At 43.0% G+C, this 24,110-nt stretch overlaps 1 protein-coding gene across 2 annotated transcripts in view; it reads left to right on the forward strand.

Annotated features, from left to right (window-relative positions):
* The window catches only part of OXSR1 (oxidative stress responsive kinase 1), a 91,347-nt gene that overhangs the window by 39,547 nt on the left and 27,690 nt on the right, over positions 1-24,110 (forward strand). For both annotated transcript variants that reach the window (XM_027733428.2, XM_027733429.2), the window contains exons 4-5: positions 1,532-1,673; positions 15,863-15,918. In XM_027733428.2, coding sequence (XP_027589229.1) covers positions 1,532-1,673; positions 15,863-15,918 — 198 coding nt within the window. The remainder of the gene's footprint in view (positions 1-1,531; positions 1,674-15,862; positions 15,919-24,110) is intronic.

Here is a 24,110-nt window from a genome sequence, read left to right on the forward strand (position 1 = left end):
GCTGTTAGATGAGCTCAGCACATACTGCTTTACACAAACTGAGGGACACTGTGCACCCAGGGAATTGTTGCCCGTGCAGTTTGAATTGTGCAAAATGAGCCTTTCCATATGGTGTTTGTGTTCAAACGTTGCAGCCTTTTTGCTTTTGTCTGAGAATCCGAAAGGAAAATAAAAATGATCTGCACAATTGTTTTGGCCTAGAAATTCAAATGGGATAGTTAATAAAATAAATGTTAAAGGAGGAAGGGGGCTTTGTCTACCTGAACCTGAAGGATGAGAAGAAAATCAAACCAAAAACCTCCATTGTATTTTTCCACTTCAAGAATTTACAGGGTGGAATTTGTAATTCCCCCATTGACCAAACTCATGAGAGTAAGTTTCTGTTCTTCAGATACAAAAAACTTATGGTTTTTTGGTTGTGGATTAGGAAGAATGAACTTCTCTAAATTTTTCTAAAACTGAACTCAGCTCTTCTAAACTAGCTGAGTTCGTACCGGGATGTTCTTTCCCTGTAAGCTCCCTGTTCAAAGACAAGCAAAGCTGGAATTTGTGCTGTGTAGTTGTGCCTGCTTTTCTCATTCTTTAAGAACTTCCCAGTACTGCTGACATTGCTTTGTGCCCATAGCTGTAAAAATCCTGCTAGTCCCTACTCAGTCATTAAACCATAAAAACCCAAGTTTGAAGGGGCTAAACAGCAGAGGCTTAGACATCCCATACTGGAGCAATAAAAAGTTCTGAGAAGACTGTCTTCAGTCCAGATGCAGATACAAAGAGTACAGTACCCAGTGTATCATGAAAACAGGACCTTGCACAAGAGGCATGTAACGAGTCGTTGGTTCTGCTTATTCCTGGGTGCAATTCAAAGAGGTGGTTTGTTCTGTAAAGTGTGGTTTGTCATGGAAGATGATGTCATTCACACCATGCTTGGGAGAGAGACTAAACATGATGCTTCTAGGGAAGGATCTAAGCCAGTCCAGTTTAGTGCACAGTGAAGAAGTGACTTATTGTCAGAGTTCAGCCTCATTTGTTCTCTATTTAATGATTTCCACTTTTTTCCTGTTAGGGTGGTGTCAGCCCTTTAACAGGTTAGATTTTTCATGCTGTTTCTCTGCCTAGGATTTGTAGGAGCTGAGAGTTTAATTTTATCGAGCTTGTTGCCTTCGGCTTGTGAGCCCTGGCAGCCCCCTGCTTTTTCCATTTCCCTGCTCCAGCTTCTCCAGTGCTCAGCACTAAACCAGCTGTAGCATGAGGATCTACTTAAAAACCTTCCAAGAGTCTTGTGTATGTACATGCCACATTTTGGCTTGTTCAAATAACTTCTCAGTTACTTGTGATCACAGGGGTTTTGTAGCCTACCTTGAGGATCTGCACCCAGGTGTGCATTGTTGCCTCTGCTTTCCTGCAGCAAAGACTTCAGCTACTGAGTTTGATCCTGAATTCCTTGGACTTGTATATTAAATGATTATAAACTACACTTAACTGTGAATAAATACTTCTAGTTTGAACTAAGGTGTTTAACTCTCTTCTCTAGGCTCTGTTTTGGATATTATCAAGCACATCGTGGCCAAAGGAGAACACAAGACTGGTGTCCTGGATGAACCCTGTATAGCCACAATCCTTAAGGAGGTGCTGGAGGGACTGGACTACCTGCATAAAAATGGGCAAATCCACAGGTATTTTACATTTTTCTCACCTTTGTCATAAAATGTTCTTGAAACAGAGTAGCTGAGCGCACACAGTCTCATCCCACAACTCACCGTGAGGGCACGAAGAGAGGAAAGTAAAGGTGGGAGCTTAATCAAAGTGTGGAACTCAAATGTCTGTAGTCTATAGACTACATCTGTATACTACGACTAGGCCAAATTTGGGTAAACTTTGGGATATTGAAAGTTCTGACACAGAGAATCTCATTCCAAATGTCAGCAGCCAGCTGCAAAGTATAGTTGTTGGAGCTGGAAAACTTCAACTGGTTTTGTTTCTTGCTGAGCTACAAATCACCAAGAGCACTGCATAAGCAGTGTTGAGCAATTTAATAAGGAGCCCTTCAAGCCCTGATTTTTCTTTTTAAGGTTAACTGCAAGATCAACATAATGAAATTTGAATTTGAGTGATTTCATTAAAAAAAGAAAATGAAAACAAAATTAATGGAAAAACAACTTCTGTAGGCAAAGCCCAGTTAACTAATGGCCTGTGATTTGACAGATCACTGAAACATGAGGGTTTCCGTGCTGCTCTCTTGTTTGAGAGATATTTTTAAATCATATTTTCCTCTCCCCTGGTGTCAAGGTGTGGTGTAGTTCAGTAAGAGAAGATGCTAAGTCAGTCTATTCTGCATTAAAAAGACTGAGATTTTCAATCCTAAATATGTGCTGAAAATAGAATATACTGCTTCTGGGTAATATTCACCATCCCAGCCACAGACTGCTGCTGGAACAGCCTCTTCTTTCTTGGGAATTTTGTGAGCTTGGCTGTCTTCTGGGACAATGCCATTACAAGCATTGCTGCTGCTGCTGTGCTGGAGTAAGTTTCTGTCCTCTTATGGCTGCACAAGAAGAGGTTACTTTTTGCCAAAATTCTATTTATTTAGAAAATCCAGTAAGTATTTATTTCATATTTATAATCAAACTGACTGGCTTTTGTAGGTTATTTTGGGTTGAAAAATAAAAAAAATGGAACTAATTGAGGTGGAGTTTTTTCCCCTGAAAGAAGTGTCAAATTTCATTTTCCAGTCTCCATTAAAATCCTTCAACAAGAACCGTTGTCTTCACTGAAGACAGTTTTGATTTCATAGCTGGTTGCTTAACTTCGTTTTTTAGAGGTAATACTTCAGGCAGCTCTGGGAATTCAGAGAAAAGTGATAAACCAACTTACCTACCAAGTACTTGGTAACTTTTCACTGTGCCAGAAGTAATTAATAGAACCATGTTCATCTGTGACTTGCAGTTGGTTTGCTTGGCTGATTTAGTTCATCTTCTGGTCTAGTGGTACTGAAATATATATGTTAAAGCAGCAGTAACCTGTTAAATTTCAGTTTTTCTGAAGGTATCACATGTTTTCTGTACTGAAAGAGTGATGGTTCTCCATTTGGCTGGCTGGATTGGAAGAGCAATGTAAATGTGGTAAAGATTAGAGAGAATATATTCATGTGTGCGGTGTGAGGTTTTTTTACTGCTCTCAGCAAAAATACCATGTTCACAAAGTTTAAACTGCTTGGTCTGAAGAAAATGTGATTCACATTGAATCATTTGGAAGTGAACTGGACCAAACCTGCTGTGACCATTCTCATCTTGCTGGTTGAAGCATTTTGCCCATATTTAGGGAACTTCAGCAAAGAAATCAGAGCTGTGTCATTGATGCAGCTCAAGGTTGTGGTTGTGCATCAGCTGCTTTGCATGTGTTGCATCCCTGTATTTTGGGGCTGCTCCAACAGTTGTGTAGTATTTTATCATGGAAAAGTGTTTGGATTACCTCATTGTGTTGGGCACAGTGGTCTGGGGAATTTGGCGAAGTGGGATACACAAGGAACGTTGTGAGGTTTCCCGCCTGTGATGCAAAGGATGGGTTTTAAGTGTTGGCAGAAAGCAAGCTGACATGCCTTTGAGGGATGAAACATGTTTCCTTAATGGAGTTCATCCTGCTGTGTTCCGTTTTATCCAGATGTGTGTGTGCTGCTGAGGAAAACACAGTTTAAAGATGTGGCGCAAATGGGACCTTTCCTCATCCATGGGAATATCTGTATGGTTTTCCCGTTTTGCTTAACGCCAGGGGTCACAATATTGGTCATGCCTGATGGGAAAGGCAGGTGGAAATCTTAAAGCCGTGCCAGAGATGCTCTGAGAGGAAGTGTTTAAAATAACTAAAGTTCAGTCCCCTGGGTCAGCTTAAAGTATCTGGCTCCAAAGGAAACCGCATCAGGTGATGGCTGAACTGCTGTATCGTGTCTGCAGTGTGGGGCAGCTGTGCTTGGGGTGAACTTGAGGCCAGGGCAAGATCAGCTGTGAAGGATCAAAATTGAAGGGCTTTGGCCAGACTCGGAAGGTCCAACCCGAAGCAAGCAGCCGTCCAGCAGAGCAAAGTGTTCAGCTGGTTGCACTAAATATCCCATCTCTGTTCATATTACACCTAGGAGAAAACAACTTGATAAAATTAGAGACATAGGATGAGTGAGTGACTGTAATTAGCTCATCTAAAGATGGACAGCCAGGCTGGTGGCAAAGCCCAAAGGATGAATATCAGTACCCAAATGTGATTTTGTGGGCGCTGCTGACCTGAAGTGGGGCCATAAATCATTGGTGAGATCAGAGAACATATGTCTGACAGCAGAGCTGCTTCCTACTTCTGAATTATTCATCATCTTAAATGGGTAAATGAAGTTAACACGTGAAAAACTGGCCTAATGAAATTCTGCTGCTGAATCTTACTCTGCATAAGTCCGCCTTGAACTTAGTGCCACTTCAAATTAAGGTTTGGGGAACTGGGTTGGCGTGGAAATGTAAATCCCTGCTTTGGACAGGAAAGGAGTTTGACAGTATTCTCTAGAGGAGATTAGAAAGCCAAATATCTAGTGAAGGCTTAAATTATAATTCTTTTTTTTGTTTACTTTCCTAATTAACAGCCAGAGCAAGTCCGAGACTTGAATAGGCACCATTGTTCAGCAACAAATGCTGAAGTTTCCCACATTTGCCCAAAGTAATGTTTTTTTTTGCTTTCATCTTCCAAAGGCTGTTGGTAAGTGTCTTGAGGCCTTATGGGAAAGACAAAGGAGAAGGCAAAATCAGTTTTATTTTCATGAAACACTCTATACCAAGGTGACGATTACAAATGATGCCCATCTTTCTCCAAAATCACCACTGCCTCCATATTGCAGAGTTAGCAGCTCCCTGCCTTCCCTGCCATGTGCCCATCCCTGGCCATCTCTCCTGTGCCAGCTGCTGCTGCTGTCCCCATTGTGGCTTCCTGCGTAGCACAGTGATCCCAATGCGGATTTGAAATCCCAGTGATCCGGCTCATGTTGAGTGAGTTAAGTACCTGGGCACCAGCCAGTGTGCTGAGGACGGAGGGCCAGACTCGGAAGCCTTTGGATGAAGCTGTCCTGCAGGAATGTGCTCAGGCACTTTTTTTTTTTATGGAAGTTGAGCAAGACTGACGTGCTGTGAGGGGTCGCTGCCGGGCTAATCTTGTCTGGGTGACACTCAGGGTATGTTGTACCTCTTCCCCATTTGGACTCTGATTCCTCTGTGTATTTGGGGATTAGCAGGAGTTTGATGAATGACTTAGAAATAAAACTAAAGTAAAACCAACCCAAGAGGTTTTATTGCTTAAAAAGATTTATTGGAGGGAAGTTCAAGGCTTTTTCAGGTGGTGCTCCGTGTGGCAGTCTGACAAATGAATCATGCTGATTAACTGTTACAAGGTCTCTCTGTCTTTCTCCCTATTTTTATCTCAGAGCTTATCTTCTGTTCATGATTAGCTGTTGTGTAACTGAATATTTTAGTTAGTCCAGGTGAAATGATACGCTGCTCAAATATAACCAGATTCTCCTATTGCAGCACAATAAATGTGATACTTGCTTGCTTTTTTTGTAAATACAAAAAAGCCTGGAAAGTGGTTTAGGATTGCATGCACTCGAAATATTGGCATGGCAGCAGTCCAGCTATTACTTTGTTCACTGCTCTGCTTCTTACAGGATGAGAGGTGCAGAAGCACATTTGATCTGCTGAGTTAGATCAGCCTATGCTGCCGTACTGAATGTTTTGGGGTTTTTTGGTGTCTTGAAAATCAAGACTGTGGGCAGCAGGGTGTGGGGCAGCTGTTTGAATGGTGCTTTAAAGGAGACCCTGGAAAGAGTATTCTTGCTGTGCTTCTATGCCAACTATATTCACTTATTTTTTGGACCTTAGGATGGTTTTGACAGAGGATCAAAGTTTAATTTTTTGCCTCTTTACCTATATTAAGAGTAAATAACTTCTGAAAAAAGGAAGTGAGCACATCACCAAGACTTGTGTGTGGGCTTTTGCAAGAGTGCTGCTCCAGTAGCGGGTTTTGTATTTAAGATGAAGAAGCTGATGGATATATTTCGGCACAGCTTGGCTGTCCAGGATTCAAGCTTAATTTTCAGGTAGCTGATTAATGCATTGATAGCTGTGCTGGCAGGTCTTGTGGTTAAACTGGCTTCCAGTATGCCTCTGATTATTTTGATGACTGAAATACTGTACTTTTTTGTTTCTGTAGCAATAATGTGGGAGAACTTCAAGCCCTTCTCTCCACAGTGCTGTAATCTTACTTTGGGGAGTGCGTTTTGGAAGTGACGTTTGGTAGGGGAGGAATGGATAACGGGTGGAGCCTTTCCACCTCTAATTGCCAGTTTGATTTTAAGTCAGGACACTGGTAATTTGAAAGTTGGCTATTGCTCAGCTGTGGGAAGTGGAATTTTCTTATTCAGAGGCGTGTACTTTGGTCTCTTCTTTTATAGTATGGTAGGGGTAGAAATAACTCCTAGAGGTGGTAGTTAATATAAATTTTAGAGCTTTAATTTGTAAATAGTTCAGTAGGCATAGAAATGTTACTCTTGGCTGTTTCAGTGGGAAGGAGGACAAGATGCAGCTCTGGGTTGTACTGGGTGATTTGTTCCCCCAACAAACACCTTGCTGTGTGCAGTGTGAAGGGCACAAGGATCACCAAATCCTACTCTCTGTACAGTCAGATGGGGGTGTATTGTGGTGGTTTGGCATACCAACATGTTCTCCTGGTGGTTGTTTCTTCCACTGCATCATCCAGAAATTCATTGTTCAAAAAAAAGAAAAAACAAAACCAAAAAATACCCCACTGTGATTGCGGAGAGAAAATACGAACCAGATGTAAATCCCAAATCTGCAGACAGCCAGAAACAATAACTCCTGTGGAGACAGTTTTCCTCAAAGTGGATAAAGAACAGTCTCTGCTCTGAAGCCTAAAAACCTGGGATTTAAACCTCTGCTGGTAAATATTGTTGCTGCTCAGATCACAGGGGTGCTGGGGGCCCTGCAGCAGCTCCAGGGGACTCTGTGTGTTTGCAGGGTGATGTCTGGAGGTGTGGCTGTTGCAATCAGGTGTTTGCCCCCATGTTTTCTCCTCAGACCCAGGTGCTGCCTCTGAACTTTGTCACTCAATTTCCTGCACTTACCCAAAGTAACTTCGGTGTAGTCCAGGGGAAAACCTACTTTTGGTAGAACTCCTATGCATCACATTAGAAGGAGGGGAAGTTTCTAGGTTTTTCCCTCTGCTGCATGGAGATGTGAAACCATGAAAAGCAGGAGATAGAGGTTGGGGTGATCTCCAAAAGCAGTGACAGGTTTTGATCAGTGATCCATGAATGAGTTGCACACTCAACTAATGTAGTTTCCAGCAGTTCTTGAATTGTCAGGAACATTTGAATTTGATGTGTTTCCAGGAAGAATAGTCATCTGTTGTCTGCAGCATTAAATGTATCAGGTGAAAATGTAACAGATTCTTTTAGCTTTCTACTCTGCAGAAACCAAGTGCCATTCACACCTGTGTACAGCAGTGTTTGTGACATCTGTCTCATGTCACTGCATTTATCTGGTGTAGGTTACTGGGACAATATTGCCTGGTATAGGCTCTTGCAGCATCTACCCAGCAGCAGAGTGACTGTTTAAATAATCATGTTCATCTTTTCCACTGTGATATATGAAGTAAATAACTCCCTTCAAAAAGGGGGCTTTGGGTATTGTCCCCTATTGTGATGCAGCAGATTTTCTGGCCTTTACAGATCCTAAAAGCTACATTTTTGGAGATGCCTTAAGCATTTATTCAGACTACTTCATGTCTTCTGCTAAAGCATGAGAAAAAAGGGTCACTTGCTAAATTTGTGTGGTAACATATTAAGCTCTTGAAAATTTTGTAAGGTTACATCAGAAGTTATTTTTGTATGTTTACTAAATCAAATTATATCCTGCCTAGTAGAGTTCTAATAAAACTTTGATATTAAAAAGTAAAGTTAATACTTAAAAAAAAAAAAAAGTGAGACAAAACCCACACACATTTAGGACAACAAATAGGGAACTGCCACAGAGAAATCTATCACTTAGTGGTAGCCTGGAAAGCATCACCAAGTGAGACTGGGACTTGAGAGAGCACTGTTTCCATTGTATGCATACCCAATTTTATAACTGCTTTCTCCATTTTATAGGAATTACTGGATGAAATATGGAGATCTTTCTTCTTCCTATGCTGGTCATGCTTAAAACTTGTTTCCTAGATTTTGGAGGAGGAAGTTGAGCTGACAGGGCTCTGGGTGTCTCGAATTTCTCCTCCTGTGTCACGTTGCAGACATGGCTGAGCAGGAGCTGTGGGTGGCTTTGTAGATAGGGACGGCTCTTGGCTGCATAGGGGAATGCCTTGGACCTTGTGTGTGTATAGATATACATACTGCTTCTCCAGAAGAGGGGTGCTTTTTGCCTTTTGGAAATTAAGACCTTTTTAAGCCACCCTATATACATTTTTTGGGCCTTATTTGATCCAGATTGGTTCTGTCTTTACTGGAATGACCTTTCCTCTTTCCATTGTGGCAGGGGGATGTGCGAATCACTTGATATTCCCATTTCTTCTGCTACCTGATGCATCTTGTACTCAAACTGGGGTGATCTACATGTGGTAATTTCTGGGAAATTCCTATTTCTGAGGACACTAGGAACATGTTATAACACGCAGGAGATACTGCAGCATGGTGACGTGCATCACTGGTACTGCCACACGGAGCAAACCTGCCTCTTTGCACGTTAAATCATTTGACATGAAATATTGAAACAAGACCACGTTATAACTTGACTGTTTTCCTCTGTTACCACTGACTAAGCCAGGGTGTCCCAAAAATATCTGGGCCTCCAGGGGTAGGAACAGACCTTGTGACTCCACGGCTTGCGATGTGTGTGTTGCTTTTCATGCTGCAGCTGTTAAAGGGTCTTTGTGCCTTGTCCCCACTGCAGTCCTTAGGAAGTAGGATCAGGAAATGGAAGGGCCAAAGAGATGAATTTGTGGAAGAAATACTGGTACATTTTTAGCTGCTGTTCAGCGGTATGAAAAGTTGATTTTAAAGCCTGCTGGGCAGGGTCCTTTCCTTATACAAGAGAAAAAACCCTGAAGTTCTGACAGACTCGGGGAAACTTTAAAAGCGGTGTGTGAAGTTAGAGATATAGCTTCTCTCTTGCATTGACTGCTGAAGGGTGTCAGAAGCCCTGGTTGATTGGCAAATCCTCCTTGTCATGAGCTGCTGTTACAGCAGTGACATGCATTGGGGTGAGTGTGTGAAACAACAGAGTCTTTTGCTGGAGGAAGAAGTGGGGCTGTGAAGGTTGGTGGGATTAGATCGTCTCCATGTTGGGAGGTAGGGCTAAATCCAGTGTTTGTAGCACTTTATTTTCTGGCTTAAGGAGCTGATCTGTCTGAAAACTGTTTTTTAAGGTTTTGGATCACCTGGAGCAACTTCCCCACCAGTGATGTGCAGGTGAAGTTACTTGAGCACTGATGCTGGGCTGGCTTGGTGATGGATGGGTGGTGGAGTCCAAGGCAGACAGGATCTGTCCTTGAACTGCACCACCCTTTAACCCTCCTTAGGCTGTAACCAGGTGGGAAGAGAAGGAAATAAAGAGAGTGCGAAAACATCAAAGGCAGAGTTGGCACAGGAGTGAAAAGTTAAGTTGGGCGTAATTTGCCGAGATAAAGGGAAGTTGCAGACGCTGCGATAACAGTGACAGACAGGGACACAGAGAGGGATGTGACACTTCATAACAGAGACTCACACTGGGTTAGCCCAAAGTCTGCAACTCATTCTGTACTGCCTCAGCATCTTCCCAGCTCCTGGAGCTGTTCAGTCAAGGAGGATGACAGTGAATTTCAGGCAGATCTCCTGCAGCTTTCCTTAGTGAGTCGTCCCTTGTCTGAGCTGACACAGTGACTTAACCTAAAAGAAATCCAATTCACTTTGTGGTTTCTTGGGCCCCAAACCCTCTACTTAAAGCAGCATTGGAGGGCAAAAAATCAAGAGGGATTGTACCGAGAAAGTGTATCATGCAGCCTCTTGAAAGGTGTTTTATGATTTAGCTACAATAAAGTGCAATGGGAGATTAATTTCTCATATAGCCCTCACTGGGGTTTCTGTTTGCCTATGCCAAGAGACAGGATGGAGTTATCTCTCCCAAGAGGTCTCTTCATTACACTCAGAGTGATCTGCCTGGATCTTAAGGGTAGGGCACAGAGAAAACAAGTACTTGATGCACTCTTACAGCTCATTTTGATGGATGCTGACAGTCCTTTCCATTGGGCTTTGTCTACACATGACTGTGACAGACTGTGGCTTTGCAAACAGTCACTTCTACCTGCCAAAGCCTTGCTTCACACTGCTTAAAAGCACAAAAAGAACCTTTTTAATTCCTGGTTAAATTGGATTATTCATCTAACTTTCTCCAGCCATTAAAATGACAGCTAAAAAGCTTTTAAGTGTTCCTACCTTTGTAGCCCCCGTGAAGTTGTACCTTTAAAAATGCCTGTCTCATTTGAGCCCTCGGGTAAATCATGAGTTGCCTTGTGCTGCTGGCATTGAGTTCCTGCACCGAGGCCCTGGTCTTTGAGCACAGCCCAGCAGCTGACAGAGCAGCTCGGAGAGGAGGGAAGCGGCAGTCGCTGTGCTTCCCTGATCCTGAGCAATAAAGCGTGTCCCTGGGCTGGTCCCCTGCTGTAATTTATGGCAGCCTGGCTGCTGCCGCGGGGCCCGGCTGCCAGTGGCCACGAGGGCCTGCTGAGAGGGCTGTGGATGAGCAGGGATGAAGCAAGCTGTGGACTTGGCCCTCTCCTCCCTCTGCTTATGCCTGGCTCAGCAGGGAGGCTGGAGAGGAGTATGGAAGCTGCTCTGCCAGCTCTCTGCCGTTGGAAAACCTTCAAGCTTTGGGAGATGTTCCTGAGGCCGGCTCTGCAGTTAAGTACAGCACAGTAACAGACAGCAATTGCACCTCACCCAAGAGTTTGGGACTTAAAGCTCAACTCTGTCACAGGAAAATATTAGTGCCCACAGCTTTCCTGAGCAGGAGCAGGGGCATGTTAATGTGTACAGCACTTCCAGCATTGTCTTGAATGCCTTCTCCTGTGTTGTACTGAACTTACTGACATTTGAGGGTGTAAAAATACTGATCTGCCTGCACGCTCCAAGCCTAGTTTACATTTGGCAGCTCTAAATGGTAAAGCACTTGCATGTCACCAGCTTTTTATATCTTGGCTTATAAGGCAAAGGGAAGAGGTGACACAGGTAACAGCGTATCATTGAAGGGAGAGGAATGTTTCATGGTAGAGAGAGTATAGTGCTTATTTGATGTATAATGTCACAGATTGCTTCATATTTAACTGTATGTAGAGATACTGTCCAGGGAGCATTTTCTGCAAGACTCAGAACATCAACTCCAGCAATTGGTTGCATTCAGCATAAATATTTTGAGTTCTTCATTACTATTAACAGAAAATAGTAATTGTTGCATCTTGCACCTTCTCTTTTTTTAAATGAAACTTGGCAGGACCAACCACTCCTTCCTCATGCCAAATTATGCACTGTGGAGCTCAGTCCATGAAATTTTATTGTTGCAGTTGATGTAAATTGCATCTAATGGGCAGATGACTCACGGCTGTGCTGACATCCAGCTTTGCATCCTAAAGGCACATGCCAGCAGGCTGGAAGCATAGGCAGAGTAAACAGGGCTTATCTCTCTTTTCTCTTTCCTGGGATAATTTTCTTCCCAGTGCTGGCCTGCAGAGCTCCTGGAATGCCACTCTTTGCTCAGGTCCCTTGTATTGTGGCTGCAGTGGCCTTAACAAAGCATCCTTAGCAAGCACTGTGTGTTGGTGCCAAGGATTGAGGGCTATGGGTGAGGGCAGATCTGATCATTAAGCAGAATTTCAAGTACTTATGTAGGCTTTTTATAGTGGGAACAAGCCATCAGGATACAGTTCCTGTAGTTCCCCCCCCCCGCCCTGCTAAAAAATAATTTGTGGAGGATGTGGGAACACAGCACTCAAAACTGGGGACTGTCATCTCATTGTCTTCCTGTGCTCCCAAGCCTCCTGTAGCTGGAAGCGTGGTTATAATTTTGTTGTCGGGGTCAGATTTGGTTGTACAGCACATGATGCCTATGGCCCAGCCCCACCCTGAAGGCCTTAATGTGATGTAACTGGTACATTAGTGGGAAGCTAAACCAGTTTGGGATGCAGATGAGGAGGGATTTCTGCCCTGCTGCGAAACCTCTCAAGGCTGATGTGGAGAATCCAGCTTTGCACTGGAGCAAGTCCAAACCCCTCTTCCCACTCAGGTTGTGAAGTACAAGGTAAATAAAAACATAATTGTTATTTTGTGGAAGGGCTTCTGAAGGCTTTAGAAGAAGGGAAGGTGACAGCTACAGAGCGAGAATGTCCGGAACTACTGTAGCATTTGTTAAGCTACCAACAAGAAAGTTTACTCCATCCTTCTGTAACTTCATTTAAAACTTGGTATAATTACTGTTTATGCTAAAGCCTAAAGCTGCTTCCTGTTTCCAGTGTAGTAATTGTGCCAGAGGCACACCATTTATTCCCAGTGTATCAGCCCAGGATATGGTCATAACCACATTAATAGGAAGTACCTTCAAATTGTTATACTTGGCAATAGCTATATCCTGGAGTAACAAACTTCTCGCCATTCAGTGTGTGAGTTTATAAGCATCTCCTGAGGAGAATAAACAGGAAAGCACTTACCCTCTCTTCTCTGCCCCGTTGCTTTAAATGCAATTAATTAATTTTAAAGATGATTTTAGAGGAGAACCTACTTTGAAGACACTGCCGGTGCACCAGTATATGCTAAGGAAAGGGGTTTGTGCTCTCCCAGTGTTATGGTGTTATGTATAGGCTGGGGTGAGGAATGGGAAAGCTGGAAGTTGCCTCTATGGTACAGTAACTCCAAAATGGAGTTGGTGTCCCCAAACATCTAGGTGCCCCATCAGTTTTGCTGCTCCAGGGTGGAGTGCACCAGGCTGGGGTGAGTAATGGCCTTTGCAGAGGGCTGGTCACTGTGAGGAAATGCCACATGAAGTGGTGATTTAATTCTGCAGCTTGACTTGGGTATTTGGCAGTGGCAGTTTCGGCCTCTTGCATTTGGAATTGTGGCAATGACTTGTTTTAATTTCTTGAACCAACTTTAAGCATCGTATTTACCAACTTTTGTTTTCAACAAGAAAATATATAAATTTTAATTAATCCAAGCTGAAGTTAAAAAGAAAACAAGCCTCTGCATTGGTGGGGGAGGTTAAGGGACTGGAGTACTTTGGCTCTTTTTTCCTATGGGATTCAATCTGATTGCTTGTTTCACTACTTTTTGCATTCTAAGCCTGTCCAGCTTGCTCTGTTGTGGTGGGATGGTTTGGTGGTATTGAATGTGTCCTGTTTTCTGGCCACTGTTGCTATACCAAGTGAAGCTCGATTGATTTTTTTTTTTTTTTGCCACATCCTTAGTTTTGCTTAAAAACTTCCCTGGCACTTCCTTCACAGCTGAGTATGGTCTGCTCCAGGGGCTGAGTGAGCCACACATGCTGTTGTGCCAGAGGGGAGGTTTGTGAAGGCCCTAAAATACCACATGGCCCAGCTTACTGGGGAAATGCTCCAGCATCCTGGGCTACCCTGGAGTACAGATGGAAGAGGAAATTACTCTTGCTCCAGTAAGAGAAATTACAACTTCAGTGAGCAACCTCAGCGCATCCTATTCCTTTCCCTATAACCTGGAACTGGCAGGCAGCTCTGAAAGGGCCTTGTGCATCCTGGCTGTTGCAGGAGAATCAGCTGTGGATAAACATTTCCAGTAGGATTGGAGAGTTTCCTGAGCACCCTGTGTTCCCTCTGAATTAGTGCTGGTACACAGGGGGATTCCTGGAGATGGCTGTGCCTGTGCCAAGCACATTTCACACCGTGTGAGCCAGTTCCTTACCTAGGAAGCAGCAGATTTGGGCACTTCACTCCAGTGTCTCCACATGCTCACGCTGTTGGATCCCAGAGGCATCATCTGCCTAACTATTGGCAGGGAGCTTTTCCATTCCTCCCTGTTATGGACTATGAACACTTTGTGGGAGTGCAGGGGTCAGTCAGGTTTGGATCTCTCACAGCAATTAGCTCTACAGCTCCAGTTGTATTGGATTTTGCCAGAGGATGCTAAGGGGGGGAGCATAGCTACATGCTTAATTGGGTATTTAATCCCCTCAGGGCCTTCGTCTCTTTGAGAGTCTCCATCCAGTGTGGTGCTGATGCTGTCTGGTCTCCAATTGCTGCAGCCGTTAATTGCAGGAAGAGAACAAAATAATGCTCCTTGGAGGGAAAGTCAACTCCTCAATTCTGTCATATCATATAACTTCAGAGTTTCCATATAGATCTATCCAGCTGCTAGCAGGAGGTGTACATTTGGCAGGACTTGGAATACTTGTTTGAAGGGTCAAGGTGCTGTCAGCTGCAGTTTGGTGTTCATCTTCAGTGGGACTGTCTTACGGTCTGTTTTGTTCCACTGTATGCTGGGGGAAAGCTTTGCCATGCCAATATCCTAGACTGGGTATTGGGAAGAGTGTGATAAATGCTAGTGCTGGAGAGGATGTGTTTAAAATTATCCTGGCCTGGAACTGGCAGTGGCCCAGCCTCCTCTTGAGAAGAGCAAAGCCAGGAAGGAGCTGATTTCCAGGGCCTGACCAGGCCTCTTTGGCCAGACCATCAAGCCAGTTCTGTTCTCATGATGCACAAGGGAGGAGGGAAAAAATAGCTTTTGACTTTTTTCTCTATGTGAAATGATTTGGAATATTTGTCAAAGGCAGTGGAGGGAAAATTTGCTTATTTTGGTGTTGTTTTCCTCTTTTCGCTCCGGGTCTGTGTGGGTTCCTGGGCAGCGCAGGTTTAGCAGCAGTGCTGGGGAACCCAAATGTCAACTATAAAGGTGCTTCTTTTGGCTTGGTGGGGGGAGCAGCCCATGAAAACGAACTAGAAAACTTCAAAGTGTTTGGAGTGAATGTAGCATTCCCTCAAAGACGGAGAAGTGCTGCTGTAAACCTAAAAGCTTAGAGCTTTTTTTGTCTAGGAAGAGGGCAGTACAAAACTTTCATAGCACATGCTGGATGTTGTTGTGTGTTCATTGACTTTGGTAAAAATTTCAAGGAGACTTTTTCACTAAAGCTGAGGCTTCACAGGACAGTTGAGTGACCCCACTTTCCCATTCTGACCATCTCTCTTGTACCAGCTCTGCTCACCTGACCGTTGGTATTGAGGTTCTGTTCGTTAAACCACGAGCAAAGGTTTTTCTTTTGTCTATACTTTCACCAGTGTGTGGGGCTAAACTGATTTCCTAAGGCAGCATGTGAACTCCTCCAGGGCAGGAGAGGAGCAAGACATGGGGCTGGGGGGAGAACACGGTGCATTCAGCAGGAGATCAACTCATTGTATCTTGAAATTGCTCCTGCTGAAGGGATGCATGAGGATCAGACCAGTGCTAGGTTCTGTTTTCACATTTCTAGCTAAGTTTAAAAACCTGGGACAAACCACTTTCCTTGCATTTTTAAGGGTGCCTTCTGCTAAGTTGTAATTTTATTTTTTTTTCTGTGCATAGTACCTGAAATGCTACTAGCTATAAATCATACAAATACTACTTAGTGTCTGTCTACGAAGTTACAATTGATGTTAAGCCCCTACTATTTCTGCATGATTAGAGGCAGGAGGTGCTAACGCAAGAAACAAAATATAAGAAATAATAACTGTTTTGTGTATTTTTGTTGGTTGAAGGAAATATTTAATGGCTTCCACTTATTGTTGCTTTATCTTTCTGCAGGGATGTGAAAGCAGGAAATATTCTTCTTGGAGAAGATGGCTCAGTGCAAATTGCAGGTAACTTTCCTGGTAACTTTGAGTAAACTTTAGGCATAACTGCATATCCAGAGAAATTATTTAATGATCAAGGAGAAATTTACAAAAAATTGTTAACCTCAAAAAGCCCCACAGTTCTTAAAACAAACAAACAAAACCAACAACACCAAAACCGCCAACAATAGACAAACCACAAACCAAAACAAGAAACTGAACCAGAATTTACTACATCTTGTTATCTTAAAATACTCTTATTTGGAACAATGACAATAAACAGAAATAAATCATTTGACTGTCAAGTGCTCAGAATCAATAGATCAGATAAAATTCTTGGCATAAGCTAGTCAGATTTTTAACTCAGCAGATTTATAGGCTTGGAAGTGGAGTGCACAGACCTCACTGATTTATCGTCAGTGTGTTAGGTGGTTTTCCAAAGGACTGTGGCAAAGGGTGGATTGATTTATCAGAAGGAAATGGGTATATCTGATAGTAAAGGTCCCTTACAACTTTGTCTTATGGAAAGAGCTGCTGATCAGACTGCTCATGTGGATGTTCCCTGGTCTGCTCCAGTTGAACTGGGTGGCAGAGGAGGTATTTAACTGGCCACCCTGACCCAGCCCAACCTGGAGTGAGCTGGAAGTCTTGGGAGCAGTCATGCAAGCTTAGGAATAGGGTAGGGAAAACTGTAAAGGCAGTTTCTTTAGCTGATACAGATCTCACTGGAGTTGTGTGTTATAGTCAGGGCTGTCATGAGCTGCAGCAACACAGGTGTGTTGGAAACAGTCCTTGGTGTGGGTGGACAGTGTGTCTGTGGAAAAGGGGTGTGCCTCCCCCCCAGCCCCCCTCTGATATTTTCTTTCGACTTCACTTTTCTTTCTAGAAACCAAGAATTACACCCCATCCTTGGAAACATTCAAGGCCAGGTTGGATGGGGCTCTGAGCAGCCAGTTCTGGTCGAAAGTGTCCCTGCTCGCTGCAGGGGGTTGGATTAGGTGACATTTAAATGTCCCTTCCAACCTGAACTAGGCCGTGATTTTGTGATTATTAGTATTGCAGGCTATTAAGTAAGACAAGATTTTTGGAGAGTACATTTAGAGCCTGTGATATTTGCTTTTCCTCCTCTTCCCAGGGTGCTGTTTTCCTCTACTGAGTACGATTCTTCTCCAACTGTCCTTTCTCTCAGGACTCCATTCTTTCTGTGGATCTCGCAGTGCTTTTCCAGTCCCTGTGCCACTTCTAGCTGGGGGGCAGAGCTCGTGCCTGGTCCTGCCATCTTGGCAAACATCCTTGTAAATGTTTAACATCTTCAATCCCATATTTAATTGGGAAGAGACGTATCTGTGGGTGATAAGGTCTCTTTAGTTCCCTGTCCTGCTGGTGCAGGCACAGCAGTGGGTCAAACCAGTGTGCTGGGGGTTAAGGGATAGGGCAGTGACTGTTGTGTCAGGAGGAAGTGCCTGCTGCATTTTTTATTCCTTTGGAATATCTATCCCTGGCTTTGCATCTTGGAGTGAAAGCTGTGGATTATCCACCAGGAAGCAGAACACGTTGCAATGCGGTTTTTATAGGTAGCTCTCCCCTCTCTGCAGAGGACAATAATCCCTTTTAGAGAACATAACACCTATTTCTGTTTAAAACCTGAAGTTGCTTTGTTTTCCTTTTTAAGTCTCCCAGTGCCCTTAATGCCTGCTGTTATATTTCTAATGAGGTGTAAATAATTAATCTGTGTGGCAGCTGATGGAAGGTAGGGAGTGGCTTCTAAAACGCTCAAAGGAGGAAACTTTTTACGATAAAATCCTAGATTTTTTTCCATAATGGGGCCAAGATGTAACTATTTGGATTTGTACTTGCATGGAACTTTAGATTCTCTTTTGGGAGAGGCTGCAAATAGCTGTTATTCTGAGTGTTTCTGCCAGCCTAGAGAAAGCTACTTGTGTTTCTCTTCCACAAGGGTGCCAGGGCTTGGCTTTTTTTATATTAAGTCTCACTGGTAATAGGTACCTGTTTGTGCTTTTTTCTGCTGAATAATTTTTAGTTGATAAGTAACTTTAAGGTTGACTGATCTTAACTGTATGAATTCCAGAGGATTTATTTTGTCTGTAATTTGTACATGATCCCCTAGACTGAACTACTTGTGGTTTGTATGTGCAACTTTTAAATGATGAAATCCACCTCAGCTTATCCTGTGAAAGCAGCACTGTGAGATGTGCAAAGTTCCCTCTTTACAAACTCTTCCTTTGAACATGCAGAAGGTCCAGTGAGACTCTGTGACTTTTCATCAGCCACAGCAGGGCCACTAAACTCAACCAAGGTCAACGAGTTCACCCGGTGGCAGGAAGCACTTTCATTTCTGTGGAGGCAGCTGATGACTTGAAAGAAACGAAAATAAATTAATGAATAATAGAGAAGAGCCTGACCTGGTCATAACACGAGATTTCGTTTCTGTGGGAATTTCTGACACTTAAGCTTCCTTTCCTCCTGACCCAGGATGAAATAGCAAAATTTCTAGCGAATTCTTTGGGGAGGAAAAAATGCTGGAAGCAAACCAATCCCAATAAAATGAGATTTGTTTCAACGAGATCAAAGCACTTGCCTTTGACAATAATATTAATGCATATTCTGAATAATTCTGTTGATTGAGTGTTTCAGTTCTGAGCTAGATGACATCACTGCGTTCCCATGAAACGAACACGTTTAAGTTTCGCTGGAAAGTTACACCAGAAGATGGATCCACCAAAAGATGGATCAGCTGTGGAATGAAGCCTGAGGGTCAGAGTGAATGGGGCACCTCCCTGCTAGGAGCTGGTTTGGTGTACATGAAAAATTTAAATAATGTAGCAGGGAAGAATGACTTCCATTCTTTTATAATGACTCCTTTCCCTCTTGCCATTCCTCAAGCCACACTGCCTGTGAACAGTTGTTAAGAAGGTCTTATTCAATGTTTGGCCTTTGCAACCTTGTGTTCCTGTGTGTTTCCTACTGTTTGACACAATTCCTGCTTCTTGTCTCAGAAGAAATGTAATTCTTAAATGTAAATAAGGAGTGTATATCTCAAACTGGAAATCCTTTGAGGAAAAGAAGCAAAGTGCTTTCAAGGTTTGGAAGAAAATGCTCATCCCTGTAATGGAGGAAACCTCACTGCTGGACTGTACCTCCACAATGTATCAGTGAATTTAATTACGGGAAAATTTCACTGTGTAGAATTCATGGCAGTAATTTTGCTGCAGGATTCTACAGTTCTAACTAGTGAAAATTAAAGCCTCCTTTGTTAATTTGGGCCATGCAATTCTGTTAAGGCTGAACAGAAAAAGCAACTTGATGAAAGTGTGTCAGACATTTCTCAGGTTCTGTTTGTAACTCTGAATTGGTGGTTGTGCATCCGGTGTGAAAGCTGCTGTGGGAGCAGGTGAAGGGGTGGAGGAGAAATCTGTGAACTTGGGGGCATTTGCTGGGAGTGGGATTTCTAAAAATTCCTCTAATGGCCTGCACAAATTCCCAGGTTGAAACTCCTCCCCAAGTCTTGGGACTTGGTATTTTTACTCATGGCTCTATTTTTAACTCTGTAGCTCCTTTTGCTTTCAAAATGTGCATCCACTGAACCAAGGAGAAAATTGTCTTTAACAGACCGAGCTGACCAGCGAGAACTAAACTGAGGCAGTTTGCTTCTATCTTAACACTTTATTTTTTTTTTCCAAGGGCACTGGCTTGGGCTGGTGGCTTGGCACGAGTTTTTCGGAGCCTGTTACAATTCAGCGTCGCTTTCTCAGTTTGAAGTGTTTTCCTGCACATTGAATTAATCTGTCTTCTGGAGAGAGCAGGACTCTTTCCCAGATACCGTTGTTCTGGGCTGTGGTTGCAATGTAAATTGAGATAGCCATGTTCTTTTGTGTTCCAGCCTCTCCGTGGCAGTTATTTCTTTTAATCAGGGCATAAAACCTCTTTGTCCTGGCATTTATTGGCTCCCTGGAGTCTAAAAGCTGTACGGGTAAAAGCACTCTTGTCAACATAAACTGCATCAGCACCAATATTGCTGCATAAACCAGGAGATGACTTCTCACAGTAAGCAAGACTTAGCATTTGTCAGTTTACTTAACTTTGCAGGCCCTATAAATTATTGTGAAATGAAGTGAGCATCTTGATAGATGGGGAAAGGGATGGGAGAGGTTGAGGGGAAACTCTCCCAGGGTGCACAAGACTTGCTCAGTGTGAGCCACACTCCAACCATGGCACGATATCAGCATCCTACTGAGTCGGAATACAGAATAAATCTTTTTTTTCCTTGATTTTGTTCACTGGGGTATTAAATAATGCTGTTGCCCATCCCTCTGTGATTGAATGTGATGATAGAAGAGCCTGCTGAGGGCTGAGAGCGCACATCCCTCCATGGGTGGGATTTTTTGGTTGCAGGGTATCTGCAGGATTTGAAACCAGGGAATTATTAACGCGGAATCCGAGAGGTGCCCGGAGTGCCTGCCATGGCCCGGGATGGCCGCGCTGCCAAGCGGTTGAAGTAGATTGAGATTTCACAAAGTTGTTCAGGACTTGCTAATTGATCCTGGGCAAATTGCCCAACCCCTCTCGCTTTATCTATTTATAAAATGGGGATAGTTAAGGCCAGGCAAAACTTGTGTAACTGAATTTGTGTAACTTTCCACAAATCCATGCCAGCTTGTCACCGGTTCGCTGTGTTCCTGACTGCTCTTAATTCATTGTACTAAAATAGCGCTCTACATAAACATCGAGCTATGGTGCAGGCAGTGTCATTCCCCACTTTCCCTTAGGAAACTCTGACTTTGGGAGATTAAGTGGCTCTAAGAAGGGGCAAGGCGCAAATCTGACTTGGGAGGGAAGTGTCGATTGCAGCCGGTGTTGTATCATGACTCCTGTTGTATCAGGAGCTGCTTCTCCCTTTCAAAAAAAGGGCCAGAGGTATTTTTCTGTGTCTAGTGGAGAGTTTTAGTGCCTCTCCTGCAGCAGCATAATGTGAAGTAACTTCTTCTCTGTGTCACTTGTACTGTCTGTGTTTCCTGAAGAGATGTTGCGCTGTTTTGTTGTTGAAACCACTTCTCCAAGGGCAGTGGGTGGATTCACCCAGCCTGGGCTTTGTCATCCTGAAGTTACTTTGTGCAGTAGGAGAACAAGTGTGTATTTACAGATCCAATACCACTGTACATCCATATAAACTTGAAAGAAGCTTTTGATTTTTGTTCTCCACTAACCTTCCTTTTCTCTGTTGTCCAATCACCTACTGCTTTCTCAGCACAAAATTGCTGTTTGCCACGGCCTTCCTCCTCTTCCTGCCAGGTTTGTTCATCTTCAGTGCTCTAAAAGCTGTAAGATTTGCAGGAAAACACTTAACTACAACTGTAGATATTTTCTGATGGAGAACAGCTGAACGAGGAGGAAAGTGACTGGTGACAAAAACACTTAGTGCTGTCTTCTGAAATACTTTTTGTTTAAAAACAACTCCGAGTGGTTTGAAGTCAAGATTGGATTATTCAGTTTTTCAGCCCCTATTGAAGTTGGGAACTGCTTTAGGGTCTGATCCAAACCCACCAGACTCTGTAGGAGCCCTTCTGATATCAGCAAGCTTTTGTCCTGGTTCTTAGTGCACGTTCTTCCTGTCTTTCCCTTCTATGTATCTTGTAGGCAGCTACGTGCAGTAGCTTTTTAGGATTAAGGTAATGTTACAGTGTGAGATGGCCAAGGAGAGATGATTTTAAAAGCTGACTTCTAGATTTGGGTAAAACAATGCATAATATGGTAGAAATGTATCTTCCTGTGGTAATACACATTGTGATGTGGTCCTGCCACAGCATTCTTGCATTGATGAGTTGTTCAGATGGAGTGTTTCCTTTCAGCTTTTATATTTCTTGAGTGGCCAGGATAGTTTTCAAGTTTGATAACTTGGATACCTTAATAGCAGGAATTTTTGCCTAGTGCCACGCTTTTCAAACACTGGTCTGCAACTTTGTTGCCACTGCAGGGTGTCCTGTAGGGTATGTGGTTTGAAACATGTGATGTTTCTACTGGAAAAGACAACATTTGCCATATTTTTTGCAAAGTCTGCATCAGCAGAATTGACATTCCCATCCTGGACTGATTTTACTGTGATAAGAGAGAGTCTGGAGATATATATCTATATGTCTATATCTCTATCTCTCTCTCTCTATCTATATCTATATCTATATATCAAGATATATATGTTTTTCTCTTTTTTTAGAAGTCTTTGGTTTATATCACTGACACAGCTCCAGCAGATGAATATTTTCTACACTGCTTCAGAAAAACGATTGAAAAAAAAAGATCCTACCGCTTTCGTCCAGACATCCTGGAGACTGTTATTTGCCAACAGACTGCTGGAAGTCTGCAGTATTTGGGCTCCTTTAGAATATCTGACAGTCGGTAGATCCCCAGCAGTGGTGGTTACTGGTATTGCAAGCCAGGTCCAAGCGTTTCCAATTCATCCCTGTTTCTGGTGATTCAGTCCTTTCCAGTTGTCACCATAGTGAGCCAATATAAACTATGAGCTGCCAAGGAAGAGTACAAATGTAAACACTTCTGAGCTATCTTGAATTTCGTGGCTTTTCCCATTTTCTAGAGTTAAATTCACTTGAAATAACCTGTTTCTGTTCGAGAACGGAGACTCAGAATTGTACCAACTGCTCAGAAGTAAGAACTGAACCTCAACTTGTGGTTAGGATTGTATTTTATTGCTTTGTAGATATTTCTTGAGAGCAGGCACATTCTTAGTAGCTGGGGCTTGGATAAAGTTAGTAAGGTGACATTTGAGAAGATGGTCTTAAAGTCATTCCTTACAGCAGAGTAGTACAGGCTGGTTGAGCCTGTTTTAGCCCACTGGAAATGAGGGAAATTGATTGGGAAAACATTGAATAAATCAACCATGTAATGAAATAAACTTTAATTCCATTTAAGCTTTTTGCTGACCTCAGATGGCAGATGTAGGGGCCCAGTTTCCATCTGGAATTTATAAACCCATGTTTGATGTGAGATGTGGTGAATATTGTTTAAAGGACTTGTGTTTTTACTGCTGGAATGCTTTTGCTTTGAATAGCATTTCCTTTCCCCTCAAAATGACTACATGGAAACTTGAGGTAAGATAATACATGCAAGTTCAAATACAGCACATCACAATAAAATACTGATGGCACTTGGACAAGTTTCTCTTGGTATTATCTTATTTAAAAGAACTTCTAATTGCTCTTGTGTTTAGAACAATAGATCTTGCAAGACTTCCTGTAATGAGCAGTAAGAGGCAAATAACTTTGAATCTTTTAGGAAGCTCCTTCAGTTTCTGAGAAAAGCAAGGATGGTTGATACTCACGTGGCAGATCTCAAAGCAAAATCAGTGTTGCAAAAAGCGTGTTTCCAGAAAAATAAGGGTTGTAGTGCTGATGGGACAAGGATCCATCTAAGAGTTCTAAAACTTCAAGGTTAGAAGGAAGCCAAGATGCCTTTGGGAACAGGGAAGAGAACTGGACAGCACATCTCTAAAGCTGAATCCTAATGATATGATAGACCTTGGCTAGTGCTGGTTTTAGCCCTGTGATTGCTGTGAAACTTCCTGCAGTGTCACCTTGCAGTTATCCATGTGTAGTGACTTCAGTGAGCACTAAGTCCCTGTCCTTGGAAGTCTCTAACCGAAGTGAGCTGGAAGCTTTCTGAGTGATGATTTCAGTGGTGTTTCTCAAATATTGAAAGTCTAATTAGAAGGGTCTCGTTGCACTGCTGGTGTGATGTGGAAGGAAGCCTGAGACTGTCCTCACAGGGACACCATTCCTTGCAAATTGGGAAGGGGGATCTTTTGTTGCAGTTGTTGCCTCAGTATAACATCCTTAAGAGATGGAGTAACTCTGGCTCCTCTGGCCACAGAGGGAAAGGCTTTTGCATTTGCAGTTAACTGTCACCAGAGTTTCAAGAATTTTCAAACCAGTTGTGGTCAATAATGTTCTGGTTTTATGTGAAATAGCCCTGGAATTTCAGAGACTTGCACTCCAAGCCTGTCATCAGTCTTAAAATTGGCATTCAAGATTCTGATTGCTTGTAGTGTGTTTAAAAAAAAAAGTTGAGTTATGGAGAGTGGCCCATTGCAGGCCTATAATTCAGTAATACATAAGCAGTGTAGTTTGGAGAAAATTGGGAAGAAATACTTACACAGTTCTGTGTTTACAGTTTCCCCATCACATGATTTT

Source organism: Pipra filicauda, unplaced genomic scaffold (assembly GCF_003945595.2).
Source record: "Pipra filicauda isolate LSUMZ 115617 unplaced genomic scaffold, ASM394559v2 scaffold1_size10287979_pilon, whole genome shotgun sequence".
Classification (NCBI taxonomy): domain Eukaryota; kingdom Metazoa; phylum Chordata; class Aves; order Passeriformes; family Pipridae; genus Pipra; species Pipra filicauda.